The sequence below is a fragment of the Neofelis nebulosa genome, chromosome 1 (genome assembly GCF_028018385.1).
Source record: "Neofelis nebulosa isolate mNeoNeb1 chromosome 1, mNeoNeb1.pri, whole genome shotgun sequence".
In the NCBI taxonomy this organism is placed as follows: Eukaryota; Metazoa; Chordata; class Mammalia; order Carnivora; family Felidae; genus Neofelis; species Neofelis nebulosa.
In genome coordinates, this window is record NC_080782.1 from 221843343 (window position 1) to 221859988 (window position 16646).

Sequence of the window (16646 nt, forward strand, 5' to 3'; positions counted from 1 at the left end):
GTAGAGACAAGGGTGTGTGTAAGCCACCAAGTTGGTGGACTTTTGTTTATGGTCCTGCAGTCTTCTCCGAGTGGAAAGATGACTCAGGATTACTGAAGTGAGTACTCAAATAAGGGAGGATAGAGGGGAACCGCAGGAGTTACCTCAGTCTTACAGTCTTATTTTATGCACCTTTTGTGTTTTTAATTTTTCATGAGCCTTTTGCAACAAATCTTTCAATGAAGGTATTATGGATTTTTGAAGCCTTTTGAAGGCTTCTGCATGCAGGTTAAAACAGGTGCTTACCATCCTGTTGGTTTGATTTAGGAACTCTTACTTTTTGAATGATCTTAACTAATTTGACCATTCCTCATAATGTCCATTGTGTTCTAGGTTGTAATTTACCTGAGGGCTTATAGCAGTTTGCTAGGACCCTACCCAAAAATGGAGTTGAACCCATATTTTCTGTCCAGCCATAGCTAGTGGTAAATGGGGTACAACCCACATTTCTGTCTGGCCATATTTTGGGGCCCCCAAACTGATGGTTGCCAAGCCAACTTCTTAAGGACACGAAATAAGCTTAGTAAGATTTTGTCATTTTGTAAATGTTTATAGCTTCCAGGATTATAGTTTTTAGACTTAAAATAAGCAAGTGTGCCAGAAGGTGGTATGCTTTGGAATTTAAGGATCCCTTTCTCTCTTTTTCTTTTTTAAGCTAAGTGGGTTTCTCAGAGGCAGATTAATGCCTAAGAGGACATGCCGCTGGGTTGGGGATTGTGTGGTGTTTTACACTGTGCCTAGTTGGAATTTAAGGATCCCTTTCTCTCTTTTTCTTTTTTAAGCTAAGTGGGTTTCTCAGAGGCAGATTAATGCCTAAGAGGACATGCTGCTGGGTTGGGGATTGTGCGGTGTTTTACACTGTGCCTAGTTGCACCAAAATTTGCTGAGGTTAGTGGGCGACCTAGTGTTACTGCAACAACTGTCTTATCCTGCCACAGGGATCTTAGAGTTAGGTGGTCAGCTAATAGCTTTTAAGTGCTGAACCATGTCTACCAATTTTGCAGCTTTTGGTCTCCAGGGTTCCAATCAGCAATAGAGTTTATCGACACAAAATGAGACAGACATTTTCACCTTAATGCACCAGCAGGAACCAAAAGGTGTTCCCCCAACCTGGCCAAGAGACGGGCCAGTACACACCACGGCCAAATCTCAACCAATGGGGACCATAGCCCGGGATTCCACACAACAGGAAGCTATAGATTGAACCAGGAGTTCCCAGTGTGGACTCTGGGGGCTAATCAAGGGCTGGGATTTCCAGTCAAATGGGGAATTTTGGACTGGAAAGCCGATCAGATTAGGAGCTCAGTGCCAAGAGAGCAGAGCTCAGAACCAAGAGGAACTTACTGTGTGGCCCTTAGAAATGGCAAGAAGGACAGAGAACTCAAAGGGCTTGAGGGTATCACGTTTGTGTTTCTTGTTGTCCCCGAAGCCATTGGAAGTTTTCCTTTGGATCCAAATGCTCCCACCAAATCTGTTAAAAAAAAAAAAAATTCAACTGTGTAAATTTAAAGATCTACTTGCTTTATTCAATGATTCAAGAATTGGGCAGCATCCCATCTAGTAAGTAGAGAGGAAATCTGCAGAGCTGTGAAAATGGAAGACTTCTACAAGCAGAAGGGGTGGGAAAAAGAAGCTACTAGCAAAAAAAGGGGATTGTTTCAGTCAAGGTCACCTTTCTTTGAGGGACTGAGGGAGCCTACCAGGTGGATTTTCTCACTAGCTGACCAGGAAATTCAAGTCTGACCGGTTATTGTATTCCTGGGAGAGGATGAAACTGCAATTAGGTATTAAGCCTCAGTCTGATGACATGGGGTTAGCACAAGTGGCTCCATTTGGAGCCTGTCGTCTCTTTTTTAACAGATGTTAAAACTAATACATTATTATTTTTTATCTTAATGTAGGTGAAGAGAACTGGCCTTGTGGTGGTGAAAAACACGAAAATTGTTGGTCTCCATTGTTCTAGTGAAGATTTGCATGCTGGGAAAATTGCTCTTATAAAACATGGGTCAAGGCTGAAAAACTGTGATCTTTATTTTTCCAGAAAACCATGTTCTGCTTGTTTGAAAATGATTGTAAATGGTAAGTGTAGATAAGGCTTGGTTGGGGATTAATAGTATTTATCTAAGAATAATCAAGATAAATTGCTTTCACACCACTGAGAGAATTTAGAACTATAAATACATATCAGAATATAGTTGGTACACTGTAAACACTGTCAGAATACATGAATCTGGTCTCTGCCCTGTTACTACCTAATTAGATGATTCTTCATGTGTTAGTAAACTAATGCTAGCTGCTATAACAAACACCAAAATTTCAGTGGCTTAATATACTAGACCTTTATCACCCATGTAATAGTCCAACATAGGTGCTGCTGAACAACAGGCAGCTTTTCTCCGTGTGGCTGATTCACGGGTGTTGGCATCTTCTGTCACATTGCTACTGTTGTCTTCTAGAGCCTTGAGTCCTCTGCATCCAGAGGCCGACTGAGACAGAGCATAGAGAAGGCATGCCTGCCCCCCAAAAACGCTGGCCTTTCTGTTCACATCTACTGTGGGCTCTGTAGTTCCTGGCTGAGCGGCTGTCTCCCAATGATTGTTCTGTACTTCAGAAGGAGAAGCACAGATGATTAATGTTTAACTATCTCTGCTACATCAGACCACTCACTAAAGCTCTTTATGCTTATGATTCTATTTTTTTTAAGTCTATTTATTTATTTTGAGAGAGAGAGAGAGAAAGAGCGAGAATGCATGCACACAAGCAGGGGAGGGACTGAGAGAGGAAGAAAGAGAATCCCAAGCAGGCTCTGTGCTCAGCATGGAGCTCGACGCATGCCTCAATCCCATGAACCATGAGATCATGACCTGAGCCAAAATAACCAACTGAGCCACCCAGGTGCCCCTTATGATTCTATTTTGTAGCCAGGTAAGTATGCAGAGCATTCTCCCATTTAAAAAATATTGTATCTTTTACATATTTTAACTGAGATATTTTAACTGAGAATATGAATTATATATTTGGTTTTCATCCCATTCCTGGCACAGAGCGACTAAAAGCCTTGGAATTTCTGGAGTAATGAGAGTGATAGAGGTGTCTTGTTATTCCTGACAAGTCCCCTTCAGACACACCTGACTTTGTTAGAGAAGTGGCTTTTGGGAAACTCCACTGATGGGGGCCTGGTTGCCAGGGGAGCTAACCAGGTGACTAGAGCGTTGGAAATCTCAACCTCACTCCTCAGACCTCTTCGGAAGGAAAGAGGGACTGGAGTTTGAGTTCAGTTACCAGTGTCAATAATCAGTTGTGCCTCTGTAATGAGGCCTCCTTAAAAACCCAAAAAGATGGGTTTGGAGAGCTTCTGGGGAGAAATAAAAGGGCTTACATAGTTATTAATCCTCTTCTTCAAGTTGCTGTTTGGGTTATTTGTGTTACAATTTAATGTAACACATCAAATACCAAATGAGTGATAGAGGCTGTTAAGTAATACCTGAACTCAGAAGCAAAATAGTGATCCATGCAGGTTGGCATGTGATGAAAGGCTGGGGCTTAAGCTGGATCTTGATGGGTCAGATGTAGAGGAGGAAGAACACATTCCTGGTGAGGGGGACAATACATGTGAGGTCATCAGTTTGTGAGAAGCAAGGTTTTGGGAGTCAGTGGTTTGAAATGGAGAATTATTATTGGTAAGAATAGTGGCAGATGGTTTAAAATGATAGGTTGGGACTTTAGTGGAGAACTTTGAAAAACTGTATGGCCTTTCGGCTTTGTCTTATAGAACAGAGTTCCTACACTTGTTTTGAGGGAGAGCTATTTTTATTTACATGGAAGTCTTAAGACTAAAGACCAGATCCATAGTATGGGCAGTGCCCTTGAGCTACAGGTGGAAGCACTTCCAGAAGAAATGGTCACATGGCTAGAGCCTACTGGCCTGTAGCAAGTATTCAAGCAGGTAGAGCACAGATACCACTGGATTCTATAGTCTTTTCCCTGCTGTTATGAATAGAGAGATAGGTGTGAGAGTGGTGGGGACAGTTTTTCTGTTTTCTTTTTTTTTTTTACCAATTGATTGTGCAGATTGGATATTCATTTTACTTAGGTCACTTGTGTTAATTGACCTATAAACCCTATTATTAATAATATGGAGCCACTGAACCTTCTTGAGCAGGATGTAACATGATCAAAATTTCTATTATTACTTTTGAATTTTTTATTACTGAATTGAAACACGGAAAGATAGGAGGTTGAGAGCTCATTAGGCTGGGTGTAAAGGTGGTTTAAATAGGTGGAGATGGTGGCATTGATACAGAAAGAAAAGAATGTGAAAAGAGCAAAATATGTGTTGACTGATCTCTCCTAGAGTCAAGGGAGAAAAATGAATAAAACGTAGTTGTGTTTTGTGCTAAGCTGACTATGCTGAAAGCACTCTTAATAGCCTCAGAGCTGTTAGAGAATCAGAATTAGAAGGAAAGAATTAGAAAGATAGGGGAGTGCAAGTAACTCACCACTGCTTCATGTCTTTGATTTAAGACGTTTGAACCTGGCAAAACAAATGAAGTGTGGAAAATCAGGAAGGACCTACCATGGAAATGCTTTCGTGTTAGTATTAAGCCCATATGTAAATAAAATTGCGGTTATCGTAGGCTTATATATTTTATCTTGGGAAGGGTCATGGTTTAGCCCCATGCTATAATGAAGTTATTTTAATTACAAATACTATTAAGTCAGTTAAAGGAAACGTTTCTAAAGCATGGTGGTTCTCAAAATGTGGTTTTTGGATTCCTGATGGTCCACAAGATAAAATTGTTTTCATAATGATACTACATTTATACTAATAGTGCCAAAACAATGATGAGTAAAACTACTGTTGCCATAGTACGAATCAAGCTGATAGTCCTTGTACTCTTCAAGGCCACGAACTTGGAGTTAAAAAAGAGGGTTTCATGCGGTGCCTCAATGACTCAAATTGGTAAAGTGTCTGAATGAATTTCAGCTCAGGTCATGATCTCACAGTTGGTAAGATCGAGCCCTGCATCAGGCTCTGTGCTGACAGCATGGAGCCTGCTTGGGATTCTCTCTCTGCCCCTTCCCTGCTTGTTCATTCTCTCTCTCTTTCTCTCTCTCTGTCTCTCTCTCTCAAATAAATAAATAAATAAATAAACTTAAAAAAAAAAAGAGAGTTTCATGTAAGAATGTCTGTGATGAAACAGTAAAAATTATTAATTTTATTAAATCCCAACCCTTGAGTACACATCTTTTTAATATTCGGTGTGAAAAAAATAGGAGGTGGGCCTAAAGCACTTGCCCTACAAACCTGAGTTTGAAGGTTGCCTGAAGGAAAACCACTTACTGGGTGCAGCTGTTTGAGTTATTGTATCCAAACTAACTGGAGTTTATGAGGCAGATCCTTGGTGGAGTTGTCACACAAAGGAAACTCTTTGCAGCAAATAGGGGGCTATGGGCAAGCACTGAGAGCTGGTATCAGCTGGATGGGGTCTTGGGCTTCTTATCTCTGTTAAGGAGTGCAGGGCCTTGTTTACTTCTGAAACAGCACTGTGAGTTTTTACCACTGAATTATTGTGACTGAAATGATTAGGCTATTTTGGTAGAGATTGTTAGTTTTTGCATTCCCTTTGTTCCCTTAAAATCATTTGCATTTTTAAAAAAATTGTTTAATGTTTGTTTATTTTTGAGAAAGACAGAGAGAGAGAGAGAGAGAGAGACAGAGTGACAGAGTGCGAGTGGGGGAGAGGCAGAGAGAGAGGGAGACACAGAATCCCAAGCAGGCTCCATACTCTGAGCTGTCAGCACAGAGCGCCACACGGGGCTTGAACTCACAAACCGTGAGATCGTGACCTGAGCTCGAGTCAGAGGCTTAATCTCTTAACCAACCTGAGCCACCCAGGCACCCCTTAAATCCTTTTGCATTTCTTTGCAATTCTGACACTTCCTAGGAAGTTCTGCAAGAAGTGTGCTAGGGAGACTAGAGTTGGTAAGGCATAGATTGAGGAGCAGAGCTAGGGGCCTAAAATGACTTCTCTTTCTTTTTCTGGGGACCCCTAACTATGCTTATGTTATGAACTGAATTGTCCACTTTTTTTCATTGAACACTGTGAACTAACAAACTGTAATTCTTTATACTTGGCTGTTTGGCAGCATTCTCTCAAAACAACGGATAGTATTTGTTGCCAATAATAAAAGTTGAGTCTTCAAGGGGCACCTGGGTGGCTCAGTTGATGAAGCATCCAATTCTTGGTTTCGGCTCAAGTCATGATCTCACAGTTCATGCGTTTGAGCCCTGCTTAGGATTCTCCCTCTCTCTCTGTCCCTCCCCCACTCATGTGCATGCACTCTCTCAAAATAAATAAAACTTAAAAAAAAGTTGAGTCTTCAAGTGAAAATTAGAATTTTGAAAAACTCATATCCACCATCATGAGCAACATGTAGCTTCCCGACACTGAAAGACTCTTCTGATGTGATATCAGTGATGATAATATTAATGAATAGAACTTTTTTTTTAATATTGTAAAATCAGTAAACCAGTATTTCCAAATGACCAATGCATGATGCTACAAAGTCATGCATGAGCGAAAGTGCCATTCTAAGTGCACAATAAACCAATGGACTTTAGCATAATTGTACAAAAAGTTTGTTGTTATAGTTCAGATTCCACATTGTAACTAACCTTTAAGAAATTATCCCTTGTCAAACTTTTATGTAGTATGAAAGAAGAATACTCACTTACCTTAAATGGCTGTTAAAATACTTCTTTTTCAACTGCACATCTTTGTGAGGCTGGATATTTTTCATATACTTCAGTGAAAACCTATGACAACAGATTGAAAGCAGGAGCAGATTTGAGAACCCAGCTATCTTCTGTTAAGCTAAATAATAAATTTGTAAACATTTAAAACAATGCCATTCTTTTCAACTAGTTTTTGTTGCTGTTTTGGGAAATATATGTTGTTTTTGTTTTTATTAAACTGTTATTTATATTAATATATAGTAGGTTCTCTATTCCTTTAATGAATTAATAAATATTTTTTGAAATTTGTTTGAATTTTCTGATACAGTAAATATCAGTAGGTACAATCTACATAAACAAAGCTCTTTGGGGTTCTCATTTTTATTTATTTATTTATTTTTTTAATTATTTATTTTTGGGACAGAGAGAGACAGAGCATGAACGGGGGAGGGGCAGAGAGAGAGGGAGACACAGAATCGGAAACAGGCTCCAGGCTCCGAGCCATCAGCCCAGAGCCCGACGCGGGGCTCGAACTCACGGACTGCGAGATCGTGACCTGGCTGAAGTCGGACGCTTAACCGACTGCGCCACCTAGGCGCCCCAGGGTTCTCATTATTTTTAAGAGTAACAAGAGTTTGAAACCAACAAATCTGAAAACCTCTGCTGTAGCATTTGCCACTGGTACATGAACATTTGTCCAAAGACTAGTCATCCTCTCTTCTCCTTAAGTCAGGATTACTAGAAGCAACCAGATGCTTAGATGAAAGATTGACTATCACTACTGAGTAGGAAATGGATTATGAGAACTCCAACAGCGGGAAGGTGCAATGCAGCCACCGGAAACTTCTAATATTAGCTTCGAGGCCTTCAGAATTGATTTATAACCCAAGCCACAGTAAGACTCAGGAGTAGCAGGGAGTAGATAGAAATGTGCGCTGTTCAACTAAGACTTTTTAGTTCATCTGTTACTTTGAATGTAGGACACCCTATGGGCCATCTGTCTTTTCGCTTCTGGGCACAATCGTAAAAAGTCTCTTTCCTAGCTGAAATTGCAGGAGATATTAGCAAAGGGGTCTCTTTGTAAACGACTAATTAATTAATGAACATTTGAATGCTTAATGCTGTACCCTGTATAAGGCATCTCATTGTTCCCTCTCAAATGCAAAATATTTTGTCTGTTTGTAATCTAGTTTTGTTTTCTATTTTGTAAATTGTCTGATCATATCATTTTGCCTCTCTCAAGGCCTTATTCTTGTCAATTCATATGTGCTGTTAATGAATTAAAATCTTCTCTGTATATTAAAGATTACTAACCTACTGTCACATTGATTGAAAATTCTAGTTTATTGTTTTGTTTTTAATTTTGCGGACTTAAAAAAATTAATATTGTTTCCCCATCCCCCCCAACACACGCATGCGCACACGCACGCACACACACTGTTGCCCTCACATTATTTTAGGCATTTAGATTTTTTCTATATTTTTACTGTTTTAAACAGTGCTGCACTAAATATATGCATGCATGAATTTTTTCTGTTTCTGTTTAGAATAATTTTTTAGAGTAGCTTCCCAGAGGAAGAATTCAGAGCATAGGTACATTTTTCACATATGGATGAATTGTTTATTTCAAATACAAACTCTGGACAGTATCAGTTGTTGGCTCTGATATTTCTAAAAGCAGCCACTTGATTACTTGTAGGACTCTGGTATATAGTCCTGGCACTGGGCTTTGGGACCACACTTGGCAAAGCCAGTGATTCCACAAGTATCTTCCATGAGCTTTGTTAAGGATCACCCATCTTTTCCTGTGAAGGGCTAGATAGTAAATATTTTAGGCTTTGGAGGCCATATGGTGTCTGTACAGATATTCAACTCAGCTACTTCATTGTTGTGCAAAAGCAGCTAGAGACTATGTCAATGAATGGGTGAGTCTGTTTTCAAATAAAACTTTATTTATAGACACCGAATTTTGAGTTTCATAAAATTTTCATGTGTCATAAAATACTATTCTTTTGACCTTCTGCAATTATTTAAAACTATAAAATCCATTCTTAAACCTGCCAGCTGTACAAAAACAGGCAATGGGACAGATTTAGCCAATGGGCTATAGTTTGCCAACCTTCGGTCTATATTAAAATTGACTTCATAATGGACATTTATTATATTGGGACCTCTGGATCTACCACAGTGATATGGTGGATTTATCATGAAAACCCTTAACTTCAGGGTCTGATAACTACCTTTCATATTTTGTATTTCAGCTGGAGTTAACCGAATTTCATACTGGCCTGCTGATCCAGAAATAAGTTTGCTTACTGAGGCTTCTAGTTCTGAAGATGCAAAGTTAGATGCCAAAGCAGTGGAAAGATTGAAGTCAAACAGTCGGGCCCACGTGTGTGTCTTACTTCAGCCTTTGGTGTGTTATATGGTGCAGTTTGTAGAGGAGACCTCTTACAAATGTGACTTTATTCAAAAAATTGCAAAAACACTGCCGGATGCTAACGTTGACTTTTATTCTGAATGTAAACAAGAAAGAATAAAAGAATTTGAAATGTTATTTTTGGTTCCAAATGAAGACATGCATAAGCAAATACTGATGACTATAGGTTTGGAGAACCTCTGTGAAAATCCGTACTTTAGCAATCTAAGGCAAAACATGAAAGACCTTATCCTCCTTTTGGCCACAGTAGCTTCCAGTGTGCCCAACTTTAAGCACTACGGATTTTATTGTGGTAATACCGAACAGATTAATGAAATTCACAATCAAAGTTTGCCACAAGAAATTGCAAGGCACTGCATGGTTCAGGCCAGGTTATTGGCATATCGAACTGGTGAGTTACATGCTTAGTGCATAAATTGGGGCTGATTGATTGGGTTGTATTTGTCTCAGAAGTAAAATGGTATTCATGTCATCCATGGTAGAGTTCATTTACTCTTTCTTAGTACTGAAGTTTTGCTGGTCACTATATGTGTAGAAGTTAGCGAGACCCTTGAGTAGACAACTCAGAGCAGTTTTAGGATTCCTTGCGGCCTTATATTCAGTGCTACATTTATAAATCAGGGCCTGATTATGTAGGACCTTCTTTCTGCTTCCTGCTTCTGTGTTCTCATTGTTCATTGAGCTCTCCACTAGAGATGGGACAAAAAGAGAAAGAGAACCAAAAATCATTCATTTTTAATTAACTCTTCAGTATTTTGTATGTATTTGGTTTTTTTTTTTTAATGTTTATTTATTATTGAGAGAGAGAGACAGAGCATGAGTGTGGGAGGGGCAGAGAGAGGGGGAAACACAGAATCCGAAGCAGGCTCCAGGCTCTGAGCTGTCAGCATAGGGTCTGACATAGGGCTCGAACTCACAAACTGCGAGATCATGACCTGAGCTGAAGTCGGACATTTAACCGACTGAGCCACCCAGGCGCCCCAATGTATTCGGTATTTAATAAAAACTTTGAAAATCTTTATAATAAAAAATGAATTCAAAATAACAGAATTAAAGTAAAGGAATATTGACAAATTCTTCCCATTGCTGGTATGTCTTCCATCAGCAAGTTGAGAAATCAAACATTTTTAACTTTATTAAGTTGTGCATGAGTGTATATGTGAAAAAGGAAACTATTGGGAATTTTCTTTATTGTGATAAAAGATGGCATCTGTATTTCTAATTATAGAACAATGTTTTCACATCTTACCAGATGTAAGATTTTTCAAAGTAGAATCTTGATCACTTTTTTAAATGTGACTTTGAAATAAGGTGGAAAAATACAGGCAGGAGGAGCAGTAGAGTAAGATTTGGTGAATGGAGGATTTTTTTAGCTTATCCCAAGAAAGAAGAAGAAAGAAAATCTTAAGAAAAGGTCCATACAAATACCACTGGTCTGCAGTATATTCTAAACAAAGACCACAATCAAAGTACTTTCAGTAGAATGGAGATCTTCAATGACCGCATTTCAGAATCACAATTAATCTTTTATTAAAAGTCCAATTGCTCAAATTCCAACCCAGACCTACTGAACAGAGGTTCCTAAGGGTGTGGCCTAGGCTTATGAATTTTTAAAGTTCTGCAAAGGATTCTGCCATTCAGCAGGGTTAATAATCACTCAACTCTTATTAAAGAATGTGGTTCTCGGGGCGCCTGGGTGGCTCAGTCGGTTAAGCGTCAGACTTCGGCTCAGGTCATGATCTCATGGTCCGTGGGTTCGAGCCCCGCGTTGGGCTCTGTGCTGACAGCTCAGAGCCTGGAGCCTGTTTCGGATTCTGTGTCTCCTTCTCTCTGTGACCCTCCCCCGTTCATGCTCTGTCTCTCTCTGTCTCAAAAATAAATAAACGTTAAAAAAAAAAAATTTAAAAGAATGTGGTTCTACTACAGGCACAAGCTATATGACTCCAAACAATTATGTAAAAGACTGATTTAATGTAATTATGTTGTATTGTGGGCTGCACGTTAGTCTCTTTGCCAAAACCAGCCTTGTAAATAATTTTTCTCTAAACCATACTGGAAGGGCAGAAACATAAATGGGAACAGCTGTTACAGCTATAATGCACTAATTAATTCTCCTTTGCTAATTAGAATTCAGTTGATTCCAGGGTGAGCGTAAGCTGGGAGATCGGAATCTGCTGTTCTTTTAGTTGATTTCAGTACCTCTTCTCATAGGAGAACATCTCGTCGTGCCATGTAGGATTCCAGTGTGTAAAGGTGCAGTAATGCATAGATAGAAATTTGCATCTATGTTCTTTATAAGATACTCTATAAATGTATCTACTATTTCTGTGCGGAGTTTTATACATGAAGTTATGCTTCTGCTCTTGATGGGTAACTTGAAAGATTTTTACAGGTTAATTTTTTTTTTATTGTGGATGGCTTTTTTGCCTGGAACCCAAATCTTGAATAGGATGCAACTCTCTTGTCACGCACTCCACTCCACTCTCTGCTCTCCCAGGGAAAGGACAGTTTTTCCTTAGCACTAAGCATGAGGTGCTGAGTGGATAAAGGAAATCTTTTTATATCCAAAGTTAAATGGTCCACAATCCCTTATCCAAAACTCTTGGAGCCAGATGAAAAGGAGTTCAGAATTTTTCAGATTTTAGAAAGGTAATATGGTACATGTATTGTATATGACATAGCATTCCAGGGGGCCTGGCACAGTGCATTATAATCAAACACATACATGTGGAGTAGAATGTATGAATATTAGCACTAAATATTTGGTTAGGTGTGACCATGAAAGAAGTACATCAAGCTGTAAAAAAAAAAAAAAAAAAAAAAAAACTTGATAAAAGGGACTTCAGATGAGAAATACTGGACCTATATAACAGTAACAATTTATTAAGCACCTAGAATGTGTCAGGCACAGAGCCGGGCAATTTATATATGTATCTTATTTAACACTGAGGGCAGTCCGGCAAGTTAGATAGCCCCTGATGGAGTGTCCTAAAAACTCAGGCTTTTAATTTCACACTGTTCAGTTTACTTTGATTTTATTTCACTCCATAGGTGAAGACACCATTTCATTAAACCACTTTATTTAAAAATATGAGTGAAATGAATTCCAGAACCTCTAACAACAGACTTCTAAAAGTGATTGAGAAGCTGGTGCTTAATAATTGTATTTTAAATGATGAATAAATAGGATCCACAGAGATGTCATTAAAAGAAGCTATGAGGTAGCAAAAACGTGACAAAATCCATTTAGACTCTAGAGGGGGGATAAAAGAGGAGGGCATTGCATCTTGTCTACCTGATTTAAGTGTGATTTTTAAATCTTTTTGGGGGGTCCCATTTTCCCTTAGACTAAGTGTTTTTCAAAGCTGAGGATTATGCCTTCCTCCTGAACCACAACATTGATGATGAAAGTAGGTTGGAGAAGCCATGAAAGTTAACTGTTTCAGATCATAACTTGGTGGTTCTCAACTTGTAGTCTGCCCATGAATCAGAGGGGATGCTCATGAAAAATGTGGGTTCCTGAGCCCTGGCTGAAGTCTTTGGAGAGGTCACTTCAGGGGATTTCCCTGGGAGCCAGGAGTCTTCCTTTTCACAAACATCCAGTGATTCTGATGAAGTGGCTGTGGACCACCACACTTGGGCAAATGCTGATATGACCACAGAATCTGGAGCTAAAATAACCACACCTGTGTTCCAGAATCGTGGGCTGAAGAGTTCTCTGACTTTTGGCGATTGGAGTCTCAGAAATTTGGCTCAGTGAATATAATAAGTTGACCTTTTCCTTCAAAGGTATACAGAGAAAGAAAACCTGTGAATGAGCAGATTATGGGGAGCAATGTCTGTACAAATTGCAGACATGAAAAGATTCTTGAGAAATTACCTCATCTGTCATCCGACCTTGGAGCTGTGTGAAATCTACTCCATCTAACATGGATAAAATTTTATTCTGATTTTAAGAGACATAGAAAAGAATATTCTGTTGGTTTAACTAAACTTAGAAAGGCAGTAGAGCCACATACTGAGGGAAAATTACATTTTTCCCCTCCTGACAAGGTTTAGTCTGTACCCAGACTGAAACAGAAAAAGTGGCTCCTGAGACTAAAAAAAAACATATCATGAAAAATACTTAGTGTTGATGGTAGGAAAAATAGACTCTTCATATGAAGAATTTCTATTTCAGTCTCTCATTTTTTGTTTCAGGTTTGTACATGTATTAAGGATAGTTTTACTTAAAGGTTTTGGTTTACATTTATAACTTCTGCCACTTGCCTTAGAAATGAGCATAAAGCCATAATTATATTCTTTTCCACCCTTATGTTATGTTCTGCACATCTTGGAAGGAACAAAGTTTTGTTTACAGCAAAATCTCTTCCATGAATCTCCACTCTAGAATAAGCCTTCCCATACCCTCCATTCCTCAGCATGGGGTTCATTTCCATTCTAGCACAAGCACAGCACATGGGTGCTTCCTGTCTGTCTCCCACTTCAGACTATAAATTTCATGAATACAGGAACTTTTCAGCATTGTCTCACTTGGGCGTTCAATAAAGGGAAATCTTTGTTACGAAATTCTTAATGTCAAAGGGAGGGGTAGATTTCATTTAGTGGGCTAAATTTTAGTCACTTGATTACTTTGCCTGTTTTCTCATCTAGAAAAGGAAACTTTATCTGCTTTACCTTTACGGTAAAAATGAGATAATGGGTAAAAAGTGCTTAAAATAAATTACACAAATGCTTTGTGATATAATTGTGAAAACTTGAGCTTGCTTGAACTGAAGATGGGGAATTTTATTATAGTATCGTAAGTTTTAAAAATTAACTTATTTGTAAGGCAAACTAGTTTTTAATACCTAGATGGAATGAAGTTATCATTGGAGGGATTAACTTTTGGGAAATTGTGGAGTGAAACTACAGTTTCATTTAATCCTTACCAATATGAAAATGCCCTAGAGTAAGTTCCCAGGTTGTTACTGTTTCTGTGTAAATGTACCTGCTTAACCACACCAGTCCCTTATTAAGATTTTGATAAATACTGTGGTTTTCGTAATTACTGTATAATTGTCTTTAGAAATTTGAAACTTATCTTTGTATTAGTAAAAGGAAAAAGGAAATCCTTGATATGCAGCATTTCTATTTTGGTTTTTTTTAAACTTTCTGTTTCAGATTCATGGTTTAAAAAACTACAGCTTTATTTGTTGTAGAGGTTTTGGTTCTGCAGGGAAATTGTAACCTTATGTTTATAACTTCTGCCACTTGATTTAGAAATGAGCATCATTCACTAAGTTGGCATTCTTTTCCCATTGAGATAAACTCTGAAAGTCAGGAAAAGGACTTTCATATAGATATGAAAGCCCATAAAAACTTGCTTTTGTTTGTATTATAAGTTTGAGCTTTATTTCTTAGCAACAATATTTTCATAAAATGTATTTTCCATGATTAGAGTGTAAAAAATGCTAGAAGACAGATTTGATTGTTGTGAATTATTGTTACATTAAATTCATTAGTTCAGAAACTTCTTTTTAAGTCAATTTCATCATCTGTTAGAAATAGTCTTTTAGAGACTGATTTGTTGGTGGAGAATCTATAAAATTACCCCCAGTTCTGGTTACAGCTTTGCGGTGATCTGACTGTGGGCACTGCCATTGTAATGAGCTCAGCATATAGATCCTGTGTGATTGGGTTGGTAATGACACTGTATGGTTATTTAGTACCTGGTTCCCATATTCCATGCCTGAAAGTATTTACTTTAGTGGTAAACTTTTACTACACAAATTTATTTAGTAATAAAAAGGTATTTATTTCTATAGTTAGTGAAGATATCAAGGATTGCTGCTACATGGTGAATTATGTTTCAATACTATGTACTGTTTTTAGAAACTTGTATTTCTGAAACTAACAAATCATTGATTTTTGCTGTGTTAAATGACATTTATCTTTCAGAGGATCATAAAACTGGAGTTGGAGCAGTCATTTGGGCAGAAGGAAAATCTGTAAGTATGAAAATAGTTCTTTAAACATTTAACCTTGATTTTGTTTAAACCTAGTTCAATCTTAAGTGCGTTATATTTTATTGATCCATTGGGGTTAATATTTCATTTTGGTGCATTTGTTAAATCGATAAATATTTGATCATTCCCCCAACAATTGTCTAGGTAGATTAATTGATTTAGCAAACATTTATTAAACATTTTCCACAGGGTAGGCGCTGTGCCACAATGAACAGTGGGGAGGTAAGGACCACGTTTCCTGCCCTTGGTGGCCTTAAATAGTCTATTAATGGAGACGGGGGAACGAAAAACGGGCTGGTATATAACTGTAATTATAACATGACACTGGGAGTGCAGGGAGCAGAAATCTCTACACTGCTTGGAGAAATGAGTAAAATATTCTTGGAGGAGGTAGGGTGCTATTTATTAGTCTTGAATAATGCGTAGGAAGGCATCAGGCAGAGCAAATTAGCGTGACTGGGAAAATAAGAGGCAAAGGTAGAGGGTACGAGACAGAATTTGAGAAAATTCAAGTGATTTGGTGTGTAGTGTGTGCTGTAGTGTGCATAGTGGAGTATGTGCACACTATCTGTATATTAGTGTAGCAAAAAATTAGACCGGACCACGAAGCACTTTGCATACCATGCAGAGAGTTCATCCTTTCTACAGTGGGATACTCTAGTGCTAACCAGTAGAAATAAAAAGCAAGTTACACATAATTTTAAATTTTCGAGGAGCCACATTAAAAAAAAAAAAAAAGAAAAAAAGAAACAGGTGAATTAATTTTAAGAATATATATATATATATATTTAATGTTTTATTTATTTTTGAGACAGAGAGAGACAGAGCATGAGCAGGGGAGGGGCAGAGAGAGAGGGAGACACAGAATTAGAAGCAGGCTCCAGGCTCTGAGCTGAGCTGTCAGCACAGAGCCCGACGCGGGGCTCGAACCCACAGACTGTGAGATTATGACCTAAGCCGAAGTCGGACACTTAACCGACTGGGCCACCCAGGCCCCCCAGTAATATATTTTATTTAATCATATTTCCAGATATTATTTCAACCTGTAATTGGCATAAAAGCTATTAATAAAATATTCTGCATCTGGGGAGAGTATTAAGTCTTCACAGTCCTGTGTGTATTTTACACTTCTAGTGCTTCTGAATTCAGACTAACCACATGTGGCTAATGGCCACTGTATTGGACAGTGCAATCCAAGAATATTTTAAGTGGGAAAATAATTTGATCAGATTTACATTATAAGAAGAATGAAGTGGGGCTGGACAGCAAATAGGGAGTTAAGAAAAAGGAGATGATGAGGCCTCAGAGTTGTGGGGTTGGGTTGGAAAGGCGTGGGATCAAGAGATACTTAGTAACTATAAGGCTAGCTGAGAGGTGAGTAGGGAGCCTAGATTCTTCTTCAGTAGACTTCATGGCAACT

General features: G+C 38.4%; 1 protein-coding gene across 3 annotated transcripts in view; it reads left to right on the top strand.

The window, feature by feature from the left end:
• The window catches only part of CDADC1 (cytidine and dCMP deaminase domain containing 1), a 47686-nt gene that overhangs the window by 18834 nt on the left and 12206 nt on the right, over positions 1–16646 (top strand). For 2 of the 3 annotated variants that reach the window (XR_009249042.1, XM_058685792.1), the window contains exons 4-7: positions 1941–2118; positions 9040–9609; positions 11430–11471; positions 15159–15208. Coding sequence is in view for 2 of the 3 variants with exons in the window: in XM_058685792.1 (XP_058541775.1) it covers positions 1941–2118; positions 9040–9609; positions 11430–11471; positions 15159–15208 (840 nt within the window). In the remaining variant the exon portion in view is untranslated. The remainder of the gene's footprint in view (positions 1–1940; positions 2119–9039; positions 9610–11429; positions 11472–15158; positions 15209–16646) is intronic. The other variant, XM_058685802.1, reaches the window with a different exon arrangement.